At 38.0% G+C, this 24,024-nt stretch overlaps 1 protein-coding gene across 2 annotated transcripts in view; it reads right to left on the bottom strand.

The window, feature by feature from the left end:
* The window catches only part of LOC128695329 (uncharacterized), a 525,149-nt gene extending 507,597 nt beyond the window's left edge, over positions 1–17,552 (bottom strand). Inside the window, exons 1-2 of one of the 2 annotated variants that reach the window (XM_070095416.1) lie at positions 17,276–17,552; positions 16,693–16,863 (exon numbers count right to left, since the gene is read on the bottom strand). In XM_070095416.1, the coding sequence (XP_069951517.1) occupies positions 16,693–16,774 (82 nt within the window). In that variant the 5' untranslated portion in view covers positions 16,775–16,863; positions 17,276–17,552. The remainder of the gene's footprint in view (positions 1–16,692; positions 16,864–17,275) is intronic. The other variant, XM_070095417.1, reaches the window with a different exon arrangement.
* Positions 17,553–24,024: the final 6,472 nt, after the last annotated feature.

Here is a 24,024-nt window from a genome sequence, read left to right as displayed (position 1 = left end):
CAATAAGAGAGTGAGAGAGAGAGAGAGAGAGAGAGAGAGAGAGAGAGAGAGAGAGAGAGAGAGAGAGAGAGAGAGAGAGAGAGAGAGAGAGAGGAAAATAAATGTATGGGAGCAGAGAAAAATATAAAATGGGAAATAAAATATTTATAAGCAAAATATGAAGTTAAAATAGCAAGCAGCAGGTCAGTGGTGGAGGCAAGGCAAACAACAGGTCAGTGCTAGAGGCAGGGCAAGCAGCAGGTCAGTGCTAGAGGCAGGGCTAGCAGCAGGTCAGTGCTAGAGGCAGGGCAAGCAGCAGGTCAGTGCTACAGGCAGGACAAGCAGCAGGTCAGTGGAGGCAAGACAAGCAGAAGGTCAGTGTTAGAGGCAAGGCAAGCAGCAGGTCAGTGCTAGAGGCAGGGCTAGCAGCAGGTCAGTGCTAGAGGCAGGGCAAGCAGCAGGTCAGTGCTAGAGGCAGGACAAGCAGCAGGTCAGTGCTAGAGGCAGGGCAAGCAGCAGGTCAGTGCTAGAGGCAGGGCAAGCAGCAGGTCAGTGCTAGAGGCAGGGCAAGCAGCAGGTCAGTGCTAGAGGCAGGGCAAGCAGCAGGTCAGTGCTAGAGGCAGGGCAAGCAGCAGGTCAGTGCTAGAGGCAGGGCAAGCAGCAGGTCAGTGCTAGAGGCAGGGCAAGCAACAGGTCACTGCTAGAGGCAGGGCAAGCAACAGGTCAGTGCTAGAGGCAGAGCAAGCAGAAGGTCAGTGGTAAAGGCAAGGCAAGCAGCAGGTCAGTGCTAGAGGCAGGGCAAGCAACAGGTCAGTGCTAGAGGCAGAGCAAGCAGCAGGTCAGTGGTAGAGGCAGAGCAAGCAGCAGGTCACTGCTAGAGGCAAGGCAAGCAACAGGTCAGTGCTAGAGGCAATGTAAACAATTCGACGATATAACGTGCAATTATCGGAGTTCATTTTAAGACTATGACAGTGAAGGAATACTGCAGTAGGTCTAATGTCTCGAGCTATGCAGGTCTAACGCTCACTCACTTATACCCCTACATTCATCTACAACTCTACTGGCAAACTAGTTCTTCCCTACAGCCTCTCTAAAACCTGAATTTCTCTTGTTTAAATCCATCGCTTAAAGTCATGTGTTGGTTAGATAATTTTAGCACATAGCTTATGTTCCCCTTTATTTATTCAGTTTTCCACTTGTACGTTTCTATTATATCCCTCGTAATTCTACATCTTTCCAGAGAGTGCAAATTCGGTGTCTTTAACATGTCGTAGTAGGTAAGGTTACTGATACAAAGGATCACCATCGTCCCCATTATGTGTGTAATTTCCGTATCATTTAGGACTTCAGTAATACTCCAGATCTGAGCAGCTTAATCTAAATGACTTGAAATTTCTGTTATCACAATAGAGTAGCGATGCAGCATCCTTTCTCTTCCTCTTCCTCTTTCTCCTTCTCCTTCTCCTCCTCCTCCTATCTCCTCCTCCTTAACGCAGCCTTATCCGGGTCTAATCAGGGTAAATCGAAATTGCAATGTCTATCAGGGTAGAGGAACATGAATACACACACATTAAATACACATGCACCACACACACACACACCCACAGAACCATCAGCTCCCTAAATCTGATATATACTAGATAGACTGGAATTTCAGTGTAATTAATACAAACATGCATACGGCCAGTGAATTAAATGAGTAAAATGGGAGATACCAAATTCCATCAGGATTATAGAACCTGTGTTAACGGATATAATTAAGAGAGCAAATTTTCCAAGGAGAACATCGCGTTAGGAGGAAGAATCGTACAGAGATGTGAAATGGGAAGCAATAGAGTTTTATACGAAGCAGGAAGAAAAGTGGAAAGAGGTGTTGCACTGCTTTAATCTATAACCCAACACCAAGTAACAGAGACGACCAAGACTGGAATATGATAGGAACAATGCAAGTTCATCGAGTGATCTACTTCTGTTTTAAGTCTCTCCACCCAGAGCAGATATCTATAAAAGCAAAGCCCACTAGAACAACCCCAACGAGGGGAATATTACATCGCAAAGCTTGGTAACGTATGAGAGAATGACGGTGCTTGTCTCACAGTCATACAAGCTCCTCATGCTGGGGATTTTCTATTACTTCTCGTGTTTTATTTTTTTAGGGAGGGGGGAGAGGAGGGGCACTTGCTTCGACTCTCAGATTCGCAGTGAAATGACCATGTACTTTGCATCTATATCATCACCGAATGCAGGCGTTTTCGTGACAGAAAATTGGCACACCAATCCGTCCTCTATTGTTGAACTTTCTGTAAAGCATAGAGAAAGAACAGAAGTCGTGAGGAATTTAACATTAATGTCAGGAGAGGCTTGGCCACACCCCACTGCTCGGCAAGATGCAGCAGCACTCATATAGAACCGATAATACACTCGTAGAGAACCGATGATAGATGTTCAAGCGCGATTCTCACATGAGTGGATAATTAGAAAACATACTGAACAGGATTTTGTTGGGGCAACGTTTCACTCGAGGTAGATATTGAAAAAGTTATGGCATGATCAAACAGTACCCTGAGCGAGACAGTGTCAGAATAAAAGCTTGTACTGCACATTACGTCTTCATACCCAGACTCGATGTTAAACACAATTCAGAAGGGAGTTACCATGCTACTGAGGACAAATGGCAAACAGATTGAAGAGGATTAAACATACAAAAAATAATCCTGGAAGCGTTGGACAATAAACCCATTAGGCAAACGAGGGATTCCAGAGTAGTTACTTACATGTACAAGCTCTTCAGTATTGCCACCTTGAGAGGTAATCGTTAAAGAATAAAAAAAATCACAATACCGTGACTGGAACAATACACAAGTCGTCGTACGCTCCTGTCTCCTATGTACGGGTTATTTGTGAATAGAAAATCATTAAATAATGATATGTAGTAGTGACAATGATATGTAGTAGTGACAATGATATGTAGTAGTGACAATGATATGTAGTAGTGACACCTGGGTATCCTTTGGAAAGTTTCCTTTTTTTCAGTTCAGAATTGAGATAAACAGACCATTAGCCTTGATGGAATGAGTTCAGTTCTTAAGTCTTGATCAGTTTAGAACAAGAGGTAGGAAGGTGGGTTATGTACTGGAGCAAGAAGAAAAGTGCAGTAGTTGAATGTATGATCACAGATGGGCGGGACCCACTAGAATATGTCATTCCCAAGTGTTGGGTCAGAGTTAGCAATAAGGTTGTAGAAGATATCCTCTGTACAGACATTCCATGGTCTTGCTGTTTCAGACAGGTATCATTGCAGTTATTGTACACAACTGATGCTGGTTTAGAAAGACACGTAAGCAAACACTAACATATTTATTAGAAAACGTTTCGGTCCTGGGACCTTGATCACTTCTAACATACAGAGGTAGAAAGACATTATATATATAGGCGGAGAGTGAGATGTGACGCACGTGACCTGAGGAATGTCATAAGAACATAAGTAACATCAACGTTTCCACCATAAACACATCATCTATCAAAGACCTCACTACGAAACGCAGCCCCACACCTCTAACTTCTACAGCAGGCGTCTACACTATCCCCTGTGGGTTCTGTCCCAAGAAATATGTAGGCGAGACAGGCAGAGATCTTGCAGTCCGCCTGAATGAACATCGAAATGCCTCTAACAGAGACGATGTAAGGTACGCATGTGTCCTCCACAGAGACTCCACGGGGCATTTGATGAACTGGAACGAGGCACAACTCGTTCTCACCGAACCAGACCTCAGACGCCGACGGTGCCTAGAAGCCTCACTAATCGCCGTCACCGACACTATAGAACACAACACTGGAAACTACAAAATTTCAAAAACATTGGCATACATGATACTTAAGCAGCACCAACCCAACAACACAGGAGTTACATGATTTCATCGTCTACCCGTCCTCATCATAGGTAGAGGTTGTTTTGATAAGGACCTGCCTCGCATGGGCCAGTAGGCCTTCTACAGTGTTCCTCCATTATGTTCTTATGACATTCCTCAGGTCACGTGCGTCACATCTCACTCTCCGCCTATATATATAATGTCTTTCTACCTCTGTATGTTAGAAGTGATCAAGGTCCCAGGACCGAAACGTTTTCTAATAAATATATTATAGTGTTTGCTTACGTGTCTTTCTAAACCAACTTGTCGGTATTTATTACCAACGTTTATACAACTGATGCTGTCTGAAACAAAACTACAGTGTTACAGTGTCTGACTAGATTAATAGTATACAATATCGTTAAGGTGTGGAATAAGACATGTGCAACACCTGGGTGTCTATTATGAAGACATCTCACCAAGAAGTAACTATTTCAGTTCAATACTCAACTTAGTTACTGTAGACAGAAGGTAACTTTTGCTGCAACTTAGGTGCATATCTTACCTCTAAGGAGGTTCATGAATTTTTTGGACAGCAAACGAGGATAAATATTTTTCTCTGCTGCAGGAGGACCTCAGTCGTATACTTCATAACTTCTGCTATATTTTGTCCGTGTGGGTTCGTTAGTGTCATTACTACGTGAGCTTAATATAATCCTCAACCATACTGTATATATTATATTAATAAAATATCGCAAAACGTAAATTCAGGAGGTACAATACGAAAATACTCCTGAGGCCTGAAGAAATGGACTCTTTCCCCGAAGTTTTTTTTCTGTATTAAGGCTATGGGTTCTCAACATTATAGGAGAGAGAGAGAGAGAGAGAGAGATGGGGAAGGAAAGATTAGGAGAAGGAAAGAAGAGGAGGGTAAGAAGTAATCGACAGAAATCAAATGATACTCAATTTTCTCATGGATTCAAACAAATTCTATCCCAGCTTTCAGTGTCTCCCAAAGCTCTCACAACGTCCATTTCTAAGAAATGTTCACTTCTTGTGTTGCGCAGAAGACCAAAGCTGGTTTACTTTTACGTAGAGAAAAATATTTTCACTTATACTCTCTCTTTCTCTTTCTTCCTCTGAGAGTGGAAAATTGAGATTTGATGACGATAGACTATACAATATGAAAGCACATGTATTCCTTGAATTTTAATCCAACTGGGAGATCAGTCTTGGTCCGGGAAGATCGAGAATTAATGCGAATCTCAGAAACCCTCAGTAAGTTGTGTTTGTTCAGAGACTAATAATCGAAGTAGATTTGAGACAGTAGCGTGAACTGGTGCAACCAGAAGACAGAGGTTAGGAAAAGAATTTGAAGATGAGGGTAGAAGACGAGGTTACGGGGGAGTGAGCTTGTAAAAGTCCAAGGTTAGCAACCAGGCTAGTGCCAGATCAGAGATATAATATGAGGGGAGGTTGAAGGAGCTAAACCTGATAATAGTGGTGGAGAGAAGAAAAAGGAAACACATAACTACAACGTGCAAAATCCCAAGAGCGATAGACTGGGCAGACAGGAACAGACTGAATGAACCAGAGTCAAGGAGACACAGGTGGAAGCTGAAAACTCTAACGAGCCATAAAAAGTATTACGCAATCCTTAGGGTGATTGAGACGTGGAATGACTCAGATGAGGCAGTGGTGGAGGTAAACTCAATACTCAGCTTCAAGAGTAGATATGACAAAATCTAAGAGACTGGAAATCGGTGACGTAAATCAAAGTGATCTAAAAGATGGGGTCCAGGAACTAAGTCCCGACCTATCCCAACATGGCTCAGTGAGTACAAACGTAAGTACAGTTACACACACACATATATATATATATACATATATATATATACATTATATATATATATATATATATATATATATATATATATATATATATATATATATATATATATATATATATATATATATATATGCAAAACAACCACTCTGAAAGAATAGAGAAATTCCAAGCGCTTTCGTGACTACTCACATTATCAAGGAACTATGAAAGTGAAGCATCCAAGGAAGCTATATAAGGGGTCGGCCAGCATATATATATATATATATATATATATATATATATATATATATATATATATATATATATATATATATATATATATATATATATATATATGTCGTGCCGAATATGTAGAACTTGCGATCTTGGCTTAAATAGCAACGCTCATCTTACCATATAAGACAAGCAAAAATTTGTGTATGCAATAATTTCGCAAAAATCATTCTGAACCTAACGAAAAAATATATATCACTGTGTTTGTTTAGTATTATTGTAAACGTACCTAAAATATGTTTAGTTGGATTAGGCTAAATTAAATTGTGCTTGTTACAATAAGGTTAGGTAAGTTTTCTAGGAATCTTTTGGTGCAAAATTAAAATTTTTTGAATTAATATTAACGAAAAAAATATATCTTTAATCGTATAAAAGAAAATTTCAGAAAGGACTTAATTTTAAATGAGTTCTTGCTAATTTACCAGTTTTTACCTATTAGGCACGACATATATATATATATATATATATATATATATATATATATATATATATATATATATATATATATATATATATATATATATATATATATATATATATCGTGCCGAATAGACAGATATTGTGATCTAGGCTTAAATAGCAACGCTCATCTTGCCATATAGGACAAGCGAAAATTTGTGTATGCAATAATTTCGCCAAAACCATTCTGAACCTAACGAAAAAAAGTATATTTCACTGTGTTTGTTTAGTATTAAATTATTGTAAACAAATCATATATATATATATATATATATATATATATATATATATATATATATATATATATATATATATATATATATAATAATATGCAATAAGATCACAGTAAACAGGTGATATCACAATATGCAAAAGAACCACTGAAAAAATAGCGATATTCCAAGGGCTTTCGTGACTTCCACATTATCAAGGAACTATTCCTAGATTATGTGAGAAGTCAGGAAAGCGCTTGAATTTCACTATTTTTCCACAGTGGTTGTTTTGTATATTGTGATATCACCTGTTTACTGTGCTCTTATTACATAATTAATATATATATATATATATATATATATATATATATATATATATATATATATATATATATATATATATATATTATATATATATATATATATATATATATATATATATATGTGTGTGTGTGTGTAAAGTAAAAGGACACAAGTGCAACTAATGTGACATTTTATTGTGGCAATGTTTCGCTCTCCAGGAGCTTTGTCTTTAAAGCTCCTGGAGAGCGAAACGTTGCCACAATAAAATGTTGCATGAGTTGCACTCGTGTCCTAAATTTAACTTAATATATTGTCGGTAATTCTACCAACTTTATTACATATATATAAGTATTCACCTCCACGTGCTAATTCAAACCAGGAAACACTCGTGGCAAATGATATACTGAGAATAATGTCGTCTGATTGCACATCGCATGCTATCAGCCTTACAGATATTTAGATTTCTAGACTTCGCGAATATATTGAAATACACCCACTAATTAACTTTAGAAATTACAGACATCAAGCAAAATATCACTGACATCACTTACATAAGTTATCAACATTGATGTAAATGAAACAAATTGAATTTTGCATTTATCCTCTCTGTGAAATTCTGAAAACAGTTATTTATGATAAATGATAATTATTCTTATATTATTATTTCAGTAATTATAATTATATTCATTATAATTATTATTAATTACAATTGTTATTAATTATAATTATTAGTATTAATATTATCATATAGTATTACATTATATATTTTCGTTTCATTCATGGGGATAGCGCTAAACCCGTAAAGGTCGTGCAGCGTCTGGGGGGAATGGGAGATAGAGAGGTTCGATTTAGGCCTAATTCCTCGGATCAGGAGCCTCCCTCGACGTCATGTAAGAAACTCTCTTAAAGGAGCGTGGTAAGGAGAGCATTGACAGGCAAGTGGAAGAGGCAAGCACTCGGCATGTGGACGTTTCGCTCAACGTTTCGTCAAAGGCCGTTGCAATAAGCAAACCTTAATGTAATGGCGTTTCACTCGAGGGGAACTTTTACCAACCACGTTTCCTTCAACGAAAACAAACCTTCGCTCAAGAGAGCGATTGCCTAAAGCTACCCGTTGAACGAAACGTTCTATAAAAGAGGGCAAATGACAACAAGATTTTGCGTAGTGTTAGAGACTGTGGATGAGTGACGTATCCCCCTTTGTTCAGCCACGGTCTAACATCAAACATCATGCACCGTGTTTGATCTGTTTAAGGGGAGGCAATATCCACTCTTTTTACCACGGGAAGTCGACAGACAGAATACTCTGTGTGACTTTATGGGCACGAAAAAAAAAGAGGAGGGTGAGTGACGCTTATGTGAACATTCAAAAATTCTGATCGTAGTGTGGAATGGTTGCAAAGGGTATGACAAGCCGAGAATCAGGATACTTTTGTTTCCCTTTCAAAACAGAAGAGAAAGAGAAACTTTCTTTCTGCAGCATAACACATGCAGTTTTACATGTAATAAAATATTGTTAAGCACAAAGACAACCACTTGCAGCCATTTCGGACAGTGGTTAACCCTGGCGAGGTATTCAGGCGTGTGGGTCGTGAAATTGATTGTTAATTTATTTACTCATCACTTAACAGCAATAAATTCCCAAGAGAGTGATTAAATATTTGTCCTCATCTGGTATAACATGCCCAGCTATAAATAAGACTATTTCTAGAAGTTTACCTTTCCTGGGTTAGAAGAAAGTCACTCTTGGCGTAAAGTTGCATTTAATAAATATTCTGACCAGTACAGAAGTGTCCTCATCTTCAGGGTGGAATATGTCACAGGAGAACCTTATGATTTCTTTATATCAGTGTGACGATAATTCAGGAGGTATGGAGAGCCTTACGTGGTTCATACAATATGGGTGTAAAGACACAATGTGCAGATCAATTTCCACTAAAGCTGAGTTTCGCTGAAGCAGAGCTTCGTGTCATCCAGTTTGATTGATCATTACCTGGGCGAAGCGTAGTCTCAACGAAAGTCTGTTTTTTATGCTGTGTCATTATATCCATTTTTGTTGGCATATTGCCTGTACAAAATGATTAATGCAGTGTTCCAACTGGTATAATTAACAATGTATTAAACCTCCTCTAGAGACAAAAGAGGTTAGTGGTAAATCTGGTTCATCACTGAAATGAAAAGGCACGAACATTATAAAATTTGGTTCTTACCTGGGGTAGATTTTTAATCTAATCGACACCCAAAGGTGCAACTAATCAACATTAAGGTATATTTAGATTACAAGGTTGCAGCCATTATGCCTTGTCCATCAATGGTTCTAATTATATTAATGATTAGTTAAAACTAGAGAGGAGATTACCTGCAGGCAAATCTTTTCTTTTACATACTATACACGGGTAAATTTATTCTACTTCACTTGGTATCCTAAATTTAAGGTATACTACCATCCCATAGGATACCATCCACAAAGATAATACAAAAACAGAGCGTATTAAAGGTTTTCTCACTATGAGCCTCTCAAATAACTTGATAAAGCTCTTCTTTAGCCAAAGGATGCCTTAATAGTCTTGCTATTCTCCAAATGTCTTTAATGTATCTTGTCTGCTAATTTACCTTTATGGAGAAAAATTTTGAAAAAATTATCTAAAGTAGATAGCATAATTTACCGGCACTGCCTTCAAACACCCCAAGCTGGTATCCCATCTTTTCCAACAGCTTTTTACCTCATCAGTATCTACTGTGCCTTTCAGCCATAGCAATATCTGTTCCCCTAAAATGAATATCTTGATAGAATTTGTTCAGTTAGATGCTATCTAAGAATTAACAGAAACTGACATGTTCTCTTCTTCCCCTGAACACAGCTAGCGACGCGTTGTGCATTTTTCTTGCTGATCTCTAAATTGAAAGACATTTGGTTTTAAGCCAACAGATGCTTATTCAAAGACCCATTTATCAGGGATAAAACCTACATTTTACGCTACATCCACAGTTAGTGAAACGTTGAATCACCGACCTCAAAACTATGAAGCAATTAACCATCCCTCAGAGTAACTTTGATGTAATCAACCGTCTATATCTCTGCAATTTTTTTAGATTTTTTATTTTTCCTATAATGAAAGAGATCCTGTGTTGCAGAAGGGTTATAATTCGCTAAATTACTCTCTGAAAATATGATGATAATTCTTGAAATGATTGAATGAAGAGTCAAAAAAGAAGATTAGCAAACAAAATCGCGAATTTTGCTCCTACAGAAAAGCCACATTATTATTATAATCAAGGGGGAAGCACTAAACCCGTAGGATTATACAGCGCCTATGGGGGGATGGAAGGCATTCAGGCTTAATTCAGGGAACTGGAGCACAGATCCAACTGGAGAACAGATCCAATTCCCTAGATCAAGAGCCCCTCACCAGCGTCAAGGAGCCTTCCTTGAGGGGAAAAGCCACAACAGTTTCACATGAAATACTGACTGCAAGAAATGAGTGGTTATCAGTCGAGAGTTCGAGTGTTTACTCACGTGATTTCGAGAAAACAGCGACCTAGGATGTGGTGTTTACTCACTTCAGAAGGACGAGACAATATCAGTGGCTTTCTCGAGTATTTTATTCACAGCATATTTTTTGTATGATACTTTTGAACCGCTGAATATGACTTATTTAAAATATTATTATTTTTTATCACAATTATTATTATTATTATTATTGATAAAACAATGTGAAACGCTGATCAGTTTATGATGAAGCCTTAATTGGGTGATTTCAGAGCTTTGTTAGATCTCTATGAGATCCTGATTGGCTATATCCGCCAGTACAAACACACACACACACACACACACACACACACACCAACAGGCACAGCGGATGAGTAGGACATGTACCAAATTTCCACATTTTTTGCCTGTCACCGCATATATTCTAATTGTTCAAGTGGCTTTTTAAGTAGGCAGTAATATCAAGTGTTAGGGAAATGAAAACTATTAATGGAAAATATCTTAAGCGTGAATAACAGTCAAAAAAAAAAAAAACGGTGTCCGTGACTTGCAATTAGAAGCGATCAAACCTACAACGCAACCAATAAAAATTAACTTGTTAGAGGTGGTTGTGTTGTTGGAAATAAACTTCAACCTTATCAAAGGCTTTGTTTTTTTATAGGAGTTTTTCATTATGTGAAGCGAGTTTAAGTGAAGAAATTGATCAGCTAGCGATGTTAACGTTATACTGAGAGGAAAGAAAAAGAAGTATTACGTAAAATCAGAAGTCACAGTAGTCAGAGGAGGGAATCATTGCATCTCGTCTACTGTATCTCGCCAGGCAGGCCTACGAAAATGTGAATAGCCTATAACAAGGGCAACTACCTGCAGACGTGTTGCCAGATTGATGAGACGCATTAGTTTCAACTTCAGCATGGTTTTTATGTTTTGAAGGAAAAGCCAGTCAACTAGGCTATTTTTGTTTGTCTAGTAAGAGAAGAATATTAAGTTTGGGAAGCGATAAAGGGATTTAGGCCGTCATTACTGTCTTCAACAAATACCATCTCATTATCATCACCAGAAAACCCACCACTGCCCAGACAGTGGAACACTTCTGTTGACCTTTTTACCCATGCCAGGTACGTCCTGTTCCCATCCATCTATTACCACCACCTCCAGTATATCACAAGTCTCCACTCACCCACACCAAACCACATGTTGAACTCACGGTATCACTCGAAACAATACACACCACTCCAGCCGACAATCCCACTTGAAACGACAAATTTCGGTCTAACCCACTGATTACACTCCCACCCACACACATCACTGCAACCTCCACATATCACTCCACCCTTGAGGAGAAAAGAAGAGGGGGACACGAGGCACGGAGAACATGGGTAGAATTTACGAAAGCAGGAGGAAGAACCAAAAAAAAAAAATATAGATCTCAAGGAAGAAATGGGATCAGCAAGTAAGACAGGAAAAAAAAAATAAGGCTAGGTAAATATGTAGAAGGCCACACATGGCTACTGTGAATTCTGCTTACGATTCCAGAAACATAAAATCTAGCATTAGGAATGAAATAAAATCACAGCTTAGTCACGGTCTATTGTTAAAGATCTGATGGAGGATGAGAAATAATAGGCAAAAATAGAGACAAGGGAAACAAGGAAGAAGTACAAGAAGGAAAATCAGCAGTAAAAAAAAGAGAGTCAAAAAAATGCCCAAACACTTCGCTGACTCCTTTTTTGGTATTTCAAGAAGCGAGGTATGACAGTCACATGCCACCAACACACTATGAGACTAAATAATCAGTGTGTGCTGCTAAAATGTAGATGTAGTCTCAAGGAAAATTAATTAAGGAGTAAGAGAGGAAAACACTAATAATGAAACTATCACGAAGACAATATTCTCAAGAATAACAAACGCAATATTCCCAGAGGGTTACCAGATAGGAAGATAAAAAATGGGTCAGTGCAACAGGAGGGGCAGCACTGATGTGCAAAAGCCACTGAAGATTTAACGAACTAGGAAATTTGGAAATAGATATTTTAGGGATTAGATAGGAGGTAGTATAATTCGAATAGGCGAAAATAACATTTGCCACCAAACAATATGAGGCTGGTATTTAAAAAAAATCCTTCACAACATTGCACCTGACATACGATAAGCCAGTGATTAAGTACCAGATCCTATATGCAAGCACTTCAAAATATCCAAAGGTTTGCAACCAGTATAGCATCAGAAGTGAGGGGATTGCATTAGAATCTGACGACCTCCCTGAAGACGACAAGAGGAGACATAATTACAATTTAAAAAAATTCTAAGAGGAACAATTAAAAGGGAAGATAGGAACAGAGTATAGAGGACAGAATCAAGGAGACAGAAGCTGCAGACACAAACGAGTCATAAGGATGTACAGTATTTCAGTATACTGTTGAAGCTGCTTCAACAGTATATAAGAAAAGCCCATGAGGCCAGAAATAAGTGATGCTGATCAAAGACTCGGCGAGTAAACACATACACAGGGCCAGGAGCAGTGACTCGATCCCTGCAACCACAATTAGGTGAGCAGACACACACGCGCACACACGCACACACACACACACACACACATACACACCTGGTCAAGCATATCATTAAATTAGAAAATAAACAGAGGTTTGCATCTAGACTTGATCCCTGAGCTAATGGGTATGTACTTTGAGAAGAAGTAATGATGACACAGTCTGATGGCACTAGATGAAAGAACGTCTAGGGGTGATATGTTAACTATCTATAAAATACCGAAAAGAATTCATAGGGTGTACAGGGACAAACTGTTTGAGAGACGGGAAACAGGAGCACAAGGGCACTGCTGAAAGTTAAAAACACAGATGAGTCACAGGGATGAGAAGATCTATTTCTTCAGTTGTCAGGAAGTGGAACGACCTGGAGACTGAAATGATAGAGGCAGAATCCAAGCATAGCTCTAAGAAGAGAAGCAACAAGGCTCTGGGTACCAGAGTTAACCTAGTAGCGACCAGCGAAGAGGCAGAGGCCAAGAGCAACCGCATATAGATGAGCACATATAGGTGAGTACACTAGTTGTAGCCTGTTTTTAATATATTTTAAAGACTTATCGGAAGGAAAAAACTATTTGAATATGTTTGCAGATGCAAAACAAATTCTAAAAGATTATGGCAAATCTTTACAAGATGACTTAAATATATTTCAAATAATGTAAATGGAAGAAAGAAAAAATCAGGCCAGATTAAAACATAGATTATCTGACAAAATATTTAAAATATTATACAAAGTGATCAGTTAGAGACCTAGGAGGCATTATATAAAAAATAAAACGTCACCCAAAGATCATATAAACGAAATTGTTAGAATCTCGTAAATAAATTCATGGATAAAGAAATATCTACAGAGCAGGAAACAGACTCTTTGTATTATATGCCGTATCCTCACTGGGGTCCCACAAGGTTCCGTCTTGGCACCCATACTCTTAAATCACATACTTAATATGTTAAACTTCTTATGTGATTCAAAACATTAATTTCCACGTAATCCTAAAAGTCGGTTTCTTAATGTAAATCTAGAAATATTTTTTAATAAGTTTTGGATAGGCTAGATTGGGCTAAGTTAGGTTAGGTTAAGTGAGCCAATAAAAACGTATTTACCTACAAATAAGAAAAAAAATCAGCACTGACACATCTGGCAACGAGGTGGCTGACCAGAACCCGAAAACGTTAAAATCTGCACGAGTATCATCAGTGGTGCCACAATAGTTTGCACTCTTACTAATATAGGTCAAAGGTTTTCACCGAAGTATATAATCGTTCGCTTCAGTGGTTGCATTAAACCAAACGAGAACTACTCAACACTTTAGAATAACCAACAGCTCTGTAGGAAATTAAAAAGAATGATCATAGACTAGAAGGTGAACTGCTTAAAGATAAGAATGAGAAAATCACAGAAGTAAACAGGAAGAAAGATCAGAGTATCGCATAACAATAAACCTATATTGAAAAGCACACATAAACCGTATAAATTCCAAAGGATACGCCACGTTCGCAAATACATGAATAATATTCTGGAATATAGACTGAGTAAAACATCAACACAATAAAGCGTATGCAAGATCAGTTCTTAAATACCCGGATGCGTCATAGAGCTAAATTTCGTGAAATAAAAGCAATGACAAAATATTATGAGAACAAAAACTGTAATTCATGAATAGTGAATGAAAGACGTGATCATGAGGCATAAAATACTTAAATAACTAGACAAGATTGAAGAAAAAACTGTTTAGCATAAGAAATGAGAGACATACGAAAACTGAACGAATGACACGACGAGAATATACAGAATATTTTTACAGCATCAGAGGAGAAATGTGAAAGAGACTAGAAATTGAAATAGTGGAATCTGAAACGATTCCCAGCTTTTAGCAAAGAGACAACACACCGATTTCAAGCTGCTTTACACAGAGACAGACAGACAGACAGACACACACACACACACACACACACACACACACACACACAAGTATACATATTTGGTTCTAATGCTCAGCTGAGCATTCTTTATATATAGTAATATTTATGCGTTCAGTGTTCATACACACACACATTATATATATATGTGTGTGTGTGTGTGTGTGTGTGTGTGTGTGTGTGTGTGTGTGTGTGTGTGTGTGTGTGTGTGTGTGTGAGCATGTATAGGTGAAAAACCCTTTAGTCGAGAGCGAATTCCAACACCCAACAAGGTAAATGAAAACTTAATGTAAAGCTGGTCTTGCCTTGTAGTTACAAATTCTTGAGCCTGCCTTGGTTCATGCTTCTGGTCCTGACGTATCTCATCACACTTAGGTAAATCAATAGTATGTTGCATCACTTGTTTTTAGGCTGTTGACCAAAGCCTTAATGGCGAGCCGAAATATGTAGCAATAATTTGATATTCAGTTTTTTGTCACCAGATGATCTCGCATATGCAGTTTACATACATTATATATATATATATATATATATATATATATATATATATATATATATATATATATATATATATATATATATAACTGATTAAATTAATACACATAGCTGTGGTTCTTCGGCTAAAATTATCTAGATGTGTAAAAATTAATTATGAACCTCAACTAGACCTATCTTACGAGGAGTGTTGAAAAAATTGACTTTCATTGCCTGAAAAGCGTAAAGAATTGAACTTTTATTGCGGTCAGAGTGGAAAAGATGGAATTTTTATTGCCCGACAAAAGGAAAATTGTCTTATAATTGCGTCGTATTTTTGGCTACAGGACTTTGCATTTGCATTGAATTAGCTTCTTTTTGTTTTGCTCAGAATATAAGATATATATATATACATATACATATATATATATATATATATATATATATATATATATATATATATATATATATATAGATATATATATATATATATCGTGCCGAATAGGTAAAATTGGTCAATTAGCAAGAACTCATTTAAAAATAAGCTCTTTTTAAATTTTCTCTTATACGTTTAAAGATATATTTTTTCCATTTATGATAATTTAAAAATTAATAATTTTGTAAGAAAAGAACCTTAAAAAACTTATCTAACCTTATTATAACAACCGCAATTTAATTTAGCATAATCCGACTAAATATATTTTAGATAAGTATACAATAATTTAATAATAAAGAAACACAATGAAATATATTTTTTTTTTCGTTAGGTTCAGAATGATTTTTGCGAAATTATTGCTTACACAAATTTTCGCTTGCCTTATTCGGCAAGAAGAGCGTTACTATTTAAGCCAAAATCGCAAGTTTTACTTATTCAGCACGACATGTAAGATTATATATATATATATATATATATATATATATATATATATATATATATATATATATATATATATATATATATAAATACGAATTGCGATGGGAGATTACCTATTCTTATTACGTTCGTGGGAAAGCGCTAAGGTCGTCAAGGTCATCCTGTGGAATGGGAGGCAACCAGATTCGATCTCAGGATGGGCATCTACAATTCCTTGGATCAGAAGTTCTTCGCCGGCATCAAGACATATACCTCACCTTACCCTTCATTTCTCCATCTTTCTCTTCGAAAGAATGGGATCCACTGAGAATAATTTATAATTTTAATAGTAAAAATTATACTGCTCTAAGATCTAGCAAGAACATTCTTGCTCGTTGCATGGAAGGAAAATCGATATAGAAGCATGCAGTACTAAGTGCAAGTGGATAATTAATGTGTATTATGAATGCGAGCATGAAGACTCACCTTCCTCTGCTGCCAGAACATGAGTGGGGCCACATAATACTAGGAGACACAGAAATAGATCCAGGAAAGCGTCCAGAAGCATGGTGGAGCTCTCAGTCTTTCCACACGTCTTGTCACCACCGCACTTAACACTACAGTATCTCACCTCTCAGGCACTTGACGAATGCCTATCTACAGTATCAAAACATTTCGTTTTACAAAATACAAACTTCATTTGGTATATATATATATATATATATATATTTATATCTATATATATATATATATATATATATATATATATGTTCGTGTGTGTGTGTAATGCAAAAATAGTTGTAAGATACACACTTGACTCAATCGTGTATTTAAAAAACTTTAACAATGCACTTTGGTTACAGTATATAAGTGGCGGCCCCAGAAGTTACCACATCAACTGTAGAACTCTCAGAAAAAAAATGCAAATTTTTTACGAGTTGATAATACGAAACAAAAAAATATATGGGTTTTAGGGGTACGGTAGGTGAAACAACAAGAAGAGTTATGGGCAGTAAGTCAGCAGGAGTGGGGGTGGCAGCGAGGGTAGTGGCGTCGCCAGGGAGCTTACTTCTGCAGTAAGCAGCCACCGTGTTCACCCCGTCGCTCCGTCTCCACTACCTGCCGGAGAGACACTAAACCCGCCTCCAGCCTGCTGCTGCTGGCTGCCAGGTTCTGCTCAGTCGCACATGCTCCTGCTGGAGCTCCGCTCACGCGCCGCCGCTACCCTTCGTCAGCCCCGCCCTGTGCAACTCCTCCCGGATTTTGCTCAGGTTGTGTCAAGCTCGATGATGCACAGGTATAAAGCTAAGAGCTTTAGATTATTTCTCTCCCGAGAGAAAGATGAAATCGAGATCTTCGGAATGGAAAATGAAACGAACCCTCAAAAGAATAAATTACAGCTGCCCACCACTACCTGCATAGACAATATGAAATAATCAAGTTCAACGTCACATTTAACATCGAAGTAACCGATACCAGCCTCACGTATGTAAAACTTCACGTTGATCTGACATATTTGCATATGTATTCAGCTACTTTTTATATCGACGATCTTGTGTCTGGGCGGGTTGAGCTCTAACTCTTAGGCCCCACATTTCGCACTTCTATTGTGACTTACTCTCTGCCCTTCTGTGCTTTGTTCTACTTTTGAATCCATGTATTGAGTTTGCCTACACTTCATATATATTCATTATACATTCTATTTGTTCACTACCGTGACACTGAAGGTACTCCTTCTTATAACACTCTGACACATGTGAACCTATGCTATCCACATATGTACCATTATTTTCTCCTAAAATTACAAATAATTTGTCTCTAACTTTGCGCCTCTGAATATCCAATAATTTCTGATCATGTCTTCTCTGCTTTTCCAGTTTTCTAGTAATCCTATGATCGTAAATGAGCCCTCGTAGTTCTCGTATTAGCCTTCTAGTAAATCTTTCAACTTTCTAATAATTATTTTTGTGCTCACTGTCTTGAGCACTATGTGCTTAGTTGTCCTTTCATTGAGAAATATAGAGACAGACAGTATAATAACTTACGTGACATGTCAAGATATATTAATAATGAAAATAAGATACCAAATATATTAAGCAAATTTCCTAAATTTGCTTGTAACTGATAAGTGAACTGAAGTTATAAATGCAGATGTACTCCTGTAAATCCTTTAAAGGCCTAGTTCCTAGGCCTTTAGTGTATCCGTATGCTCTTCCACAGGACGGATATGGGGTGCACAATAAACTAGCCGCTTCAGTGGCAAAATCAAGAGAGGAGAGTTCTATACTGGCGCCTCTTACTCCAGTACCGGTCTTACTTATAAAGTGTACGATAAACTGAATGTCTCTTCGTTTAGAGTCCTGATGGCTGTTCTTATTTTTGACAACTTTACACATTCCGAAAATACTATTCTGTTCATGTGGGCCCAAAGTAGAAGGTTTCTGTGAAGTCCACCCCAAGGTTCTTTACTTTTCATTCTGTGAGTGTCTTTCTCGGGAGGTGTTCATTCTAAGGCTTTCAATCTTCTAATCTCATCCTCTCGTGTGTGTGTATGTGCACTCACCTAATTGTACTCATCTAATTGTGATTGCTGGGGTTGAGTGACAGCTCCTGGCCCAGCCTCTTCGCTGGTCGCTACTAGGTCACTCACTCCCTGCTCCGTGAGCTTTATCATACCTCTTCTTAAAGCTATGTATGGATCCTGCCTCCACCATCTCTCTTTCCAGACTATTCCAATTCCTGACAACTCTGTGACTGAAGAAATACTTTCTAATATCTCTGTGACTCACATGAGTCATAAAGATGTGATTCAGATGCGTATATATTATATATATATATATATATATATATATATATATATATATATATATATATATATATATATATATATAGATGTGTGTGTGTGTGTGTGTGTGTGTGTGTGTGTGTGTTTACTCGCCAACCAATTTGTGGTTGTATGGATTAAGACTCGGCTCCTGATTTTGCCTCTTAGCTTACAGCTTGCCCTCCTTACTTCCTCCTAGCAGTGCGGACCCTTTATCTGTTCGTTCAACTATGTATCGAACCTACCTCCAATACCTTTTCATCTCGATCACTCAACTTTCAAACTGCCCTACAACTGAAGAAATACTGAATATCTCTGACTCATCTGTCTTGAACTATCATCCTCTGCAGTTGTGTACCTGTTTCCTGTACCTCAAATAATATATCCTTTAAAAATTCATACCACGGGCGGCGTTTGAACCCGTGGTTAGAGTCGAAAAATTCCAGACCGACGTGTTAGCCACTTGGCCAGCTGGCTACAATAAGATTCATCCAACTAGATATATTTATACACAATTGAAAGGTTAGCATAGGCACCACTGTGATCACAAATGCAAGTTTTTACAGACGAATCTCCCGCCAGCGTGGCCGTGATGAACTCTAGCTCAAGTGTACGCTGAGGTCAGTGGTCACGAAAAGTCAGTGGTTAGCGAGGTTAATGGTACCACTAACTCCCCTGCTAATCAAGGTAAGAACATTCTGGTTGTGGGTGACTCACAGGTAAGATATATGGACCGTGCTTTCTGTAACAGAGATAGGAGCGTTAGATAGAGTGTACTTCTCGAGAGCTGATGTTGATGAAAGTCAACAAGTTGGATATTATGATGTTAGGTAATGGGAACAAGCCCATCACCTGTCTTAGTGCTGGTGGAAAAGATATCGGGAAGGGCAGGAGACAAGAGCTGCTTATGGGCCGGAGTGTTTGCATTAGCCAACTCAATTGAGGGGGCCATTGCTGACTTGTCTAGGACTTTATACTGAGAGATTATAGAGTTGTGGGTGTGTGTGGGAAACAATCAGGCTACAGTACAAGGGCTGAAAGCAACAGATATTACAAAGATACCTCAGGCATATGTTTAATAGACAATATTTAAAATAAAGTTGCTAGTAATGGCAAAGTATTTGATCAACAAAGATAGACAGTAGAGGGCAGAGAGTGACTAGCTCCCTTAAGGTTTATTATATTAATAATAGGCGTCTAAGAAATAAGATAGATGAGCTAAGATTATTTGCATGTTCAGGTAATATAGATATTATTGCTATAACAGTGGCTTGGTTCAACCTGAAAGATAGAGAAATGCCTTCTGACTGCCACATACAAGGCTATAAACTATTCCACACTGATGGAGTCAACAGGAAGGGTGGTGGAGTGGCGATGTATGTCAGGAATAATTTAAATTGTTTTGTTAGACAAGATTAGAAACATCGGACAGAGAATCTGTTTGGCTACAATTCCTCGAGGGTCGTGACAAATTAATTTTGGATGTGATTTATAGGCCCCCCCAGATCTTGATAGGGAGTACAGTAAGCTATGGGACAAAATTCATATGGCGTCTAGATATGAAAATGTGTTAATGGGAGATTATAACTTTAGATATATTGATTCGAACAATATGACAAGAAATATTGAGTCTAGTGTCTTTCTTGATACGATTCAGCATTGCTTTTTAAAACCGTTTGTGACAGAACTAACTAGAGGAAACAACCTGCTTGACTTGGTTCTTGGAATCACTAGTTAATAATCTTGAGGTTAATAACGAGCTTGGGGAAAGCGATCACAAATCACATAGTTTCAATATATCATGGAATTACCCAAATAACTGCAATCAAGTCTCTGTCCCAGACTTCCGCTTGGCCGATTTCATGGGACTGAGAAATTACCTGGGTAGAATAAATTGGAACGACCTGACTATGGGTCAGGTAGGTGGTGGTGGTTGCCAATATGACATTTTTCAGAGCATAGTTCTAGCTGCCCAGACAACTTACGTTCCAAGTAGGAAAAAAATTATCCCAAATTGATAAACAATAGAAAACGCATCTCACTGGTCAAAAGAGAGGCATATATAGGCGCATCAAAAGAGGAGAGGGGCAGTTAAAAAATTAATGTATTCAATAGAGAAATAAAATGAGACTAAGAAAAGCCGAAATTCATTATGAGGCTAAAGTGGCAAGGGATTCGAAGACTAACCCCAAAGGTTTCTTTCAGTTATATAAAAGTAAGATTAGGGACAAGATTGGCCCACTCAAAAGTAACTCAGGTCAGATCACTGACAGTGATAAGGAAATGTGTGAAATTTTTAATTCTTATTTCCTCTCAGATTTTACGCAGGACGATACTAGCGAAATTCCAGAAATAATAAATTATGTAGAACAGGATGATGATAAAGTATTCACTACTAGGGTAACTAGTGACATGGTCCACAGACAAATAGAGAAATTAAAACCGAACAAATCCCCAGGCCCTGATGAACTGTTTGCAAGGGTTTTAAAGGAATGTAAAGAGGAGCTTAGCAAACCTTTGGCTAGTCTTTTCAACATATCACTACAAAATGGCATTGTGCCAGACCAATGGAAAATGGCAAATGTAATACCTATTTACAAAGCAGGAGACATGTTCTTAGTTTCGAACTATAGACCAATAAGCCTTACCTCCATAGTGAGAAAATTTATGGAATCAATAATTGCCGAGGCAATTCATAGCCATCTTGAAAGGCATGAATTGACTAATGAATCTCAGCATGGTTTTACAAAGAGGCGTTCCTGCCTTACGAATTTACCAACTTTTTTCACCAAGGTATTTGAGGAGGTAGATCATGGTAATGAATATGATATTGTGTATATGGACTTCAGTATGGCTTTTGATAGAGTTCCACATCAGAGGCTGTTGAGGAAAATTAAGGCACACGGAATAGGAGGAGAAATTTTTTCCTAGGTAGAGGCGTGGTTGACAGATAGGCAGCAGAGAATTTGCATCAATGGGGACAAATCAGAATGGGGGCACGTCACGAGTGGTGCTCCACAGGGGTCAGTGTTGGGCCTGTTGTTGTTCTCATTTTATATTAACGACATTAATGAAGGATTAAATAGCGACATAAGCAAGTCTTCTGATGACACCAAAACAGGTCGTCTAATTCATTCTAATGAGGACATTATAGCACTTCAGGAAGATTTGAATAGACTGATTCAGTGATCGGAGAAGTGGCAGATGCAGTTTAATATAGACAAATGCAAAGTTCTAAACATTGGACAAAAAATAACCATGCCACATATAAACTAAATAATGTTGATCTTAATATTACTGATTGCGAAAAGGATTTGGGAGCTCTGGCTATTAGTAATCTAAAGCCAAGACAAAAGTGCGCAAGTGTTCACAAAGCGAACAGAATCCTTGGCTTCATATCAAGAAGCCTGAATAATAGTAGTCCTCAGGGTGTTCTTCAACTCTATATATCTTTGGTTAGGCCTCATTTAGATTATGCTGCACAGTTCTGGTCACCGTATTACTGAATGGATATAAATGCACTGGAAAACTTACAAAGGAGGATGACAAAGTTGATCCTATGTATCCGAAATCTTCCCTATGAAGACAGACTGAAGGGCCTAAAATCTGCACTCCTTAGAAAGGCGTAGAATTAGGGGCGAATATTATTGAGGTGTTTAAATAGAAAAAAGGAATAAATAAAAGGAATGTAAATATCGTGCTAAAAATATCTAGCCAAGACAGGACTCGCAGCAATGGTTTTAAATTTGAAAAATTCAAATTCAGGAAGGATATAGAAAAGAACTGGTTCGGTAATAGAGTTGTGGATGAGTGGAACAAACTCCCGAGTACCGTCATAGAAGCTAAGACGTTGTGTACTTTTAAAAATAGGTTGGATAAATGAGTGGGTGTGGTTAGGTGTGAGTTGGACGTAACTAGCTTGTAATAATAGGTCAGGTGCCGTGTCCTTTCCTTAAGTGGATGTGACCTGGCCTGACCTGACCTGACTTGTCTAAGTGGGTCATTGGTTTAAGCCGGGAGGTGACTTGGACCTGTCTTGCACAGACCAGTAGGCCTGCTGCAGTGTTCCTTCTTTCTTAAGTCCCTTCAAAGCCGTCATCATGACTCAAGAAAACGCAATGACACGATTGCAAACAAAATATACCAAATAGTATGGTCTGTTTTTAATCGTGTCATTACGATTTCGTGAGTCATAATATATCCTTATTCACAGAATCAAGTTCTTTAATTATGTAAACCTATGTAATCTATTAGCTCTCCTATTGTGTAAAGTTGTCAGGTTCAGTTTCTGTAGTCTTTCCTAATAGCTTATTCCTCTTAGTTCTGGCACTAGTCTTACTGCATAATTATACACCTTCCCAGGTTACTTGGCATGACTGATCGTACTTTGTGTGTCATTACCTTCATCATGTAATTGCTTAGCTGTACCCACAAGTTTTTGAAACTTGCAGAGGCCACTACTCCGGCTCACAGTGATACAACACGGTGCAAAGTCTAGCTCATGTGTTCTTTAATCATCGAAATAAATGCTGCTAACACACCAAAGTGTTATATTTTGAAGAAGTAAATTGATGGCGTGTCAAATGAAAGACAAGTTCTCTGCGAAACATTCTATCGCATTTTAATAAGGTATTTTATAAACATGCCACATACACTATTTTGGAATCATGTGGAGACTAACAGTCCTGATGGGATCACAATTCACCCCTGGAAGAATTTTAGACTGCTGGTGTGGGACTCAATCTGCGTATTGACACTGGCTTACATCTATATTCGCTTAAGTGCTGGTCAAAAAGAGTTCGGTACTGTAGATCATAAGGAAGAATTTGAATTCAGTAAATATGGAAACTTGGAACACTGGTACCTCTTTGTCCCAGGGGGGTAAGAGATCTTTGCACTCTGAAGTAACTTGCAACAAGCTTCCTTAACGAACGGAATTCCATGCTCATCAGCACAAGAGCTGCCACATTCCTGTTCCAGCGTCTGAGCGTGAC

This window comes from Cherax quadricarinatus, chromosome 50 (genome assembly GCF_038502225.1).
Source record: "Cherax quadricarinatus isolate ZL_2023a chromosome 50, ASM3850222v1, whole genome shotgun sequence".
Classification (NCBI taxonomy): domain Eukaryota; kingdom Metazoa; phylum Arthropoda; class Malacostraca; order Decapoda; family Parastacidae; genus Cherax; species Cherax quadricarinatus.
Note: the sequence above shows the minus strand (reverse complement) of the source record. Positions and strands in the feature narration are given on the sequence as shown.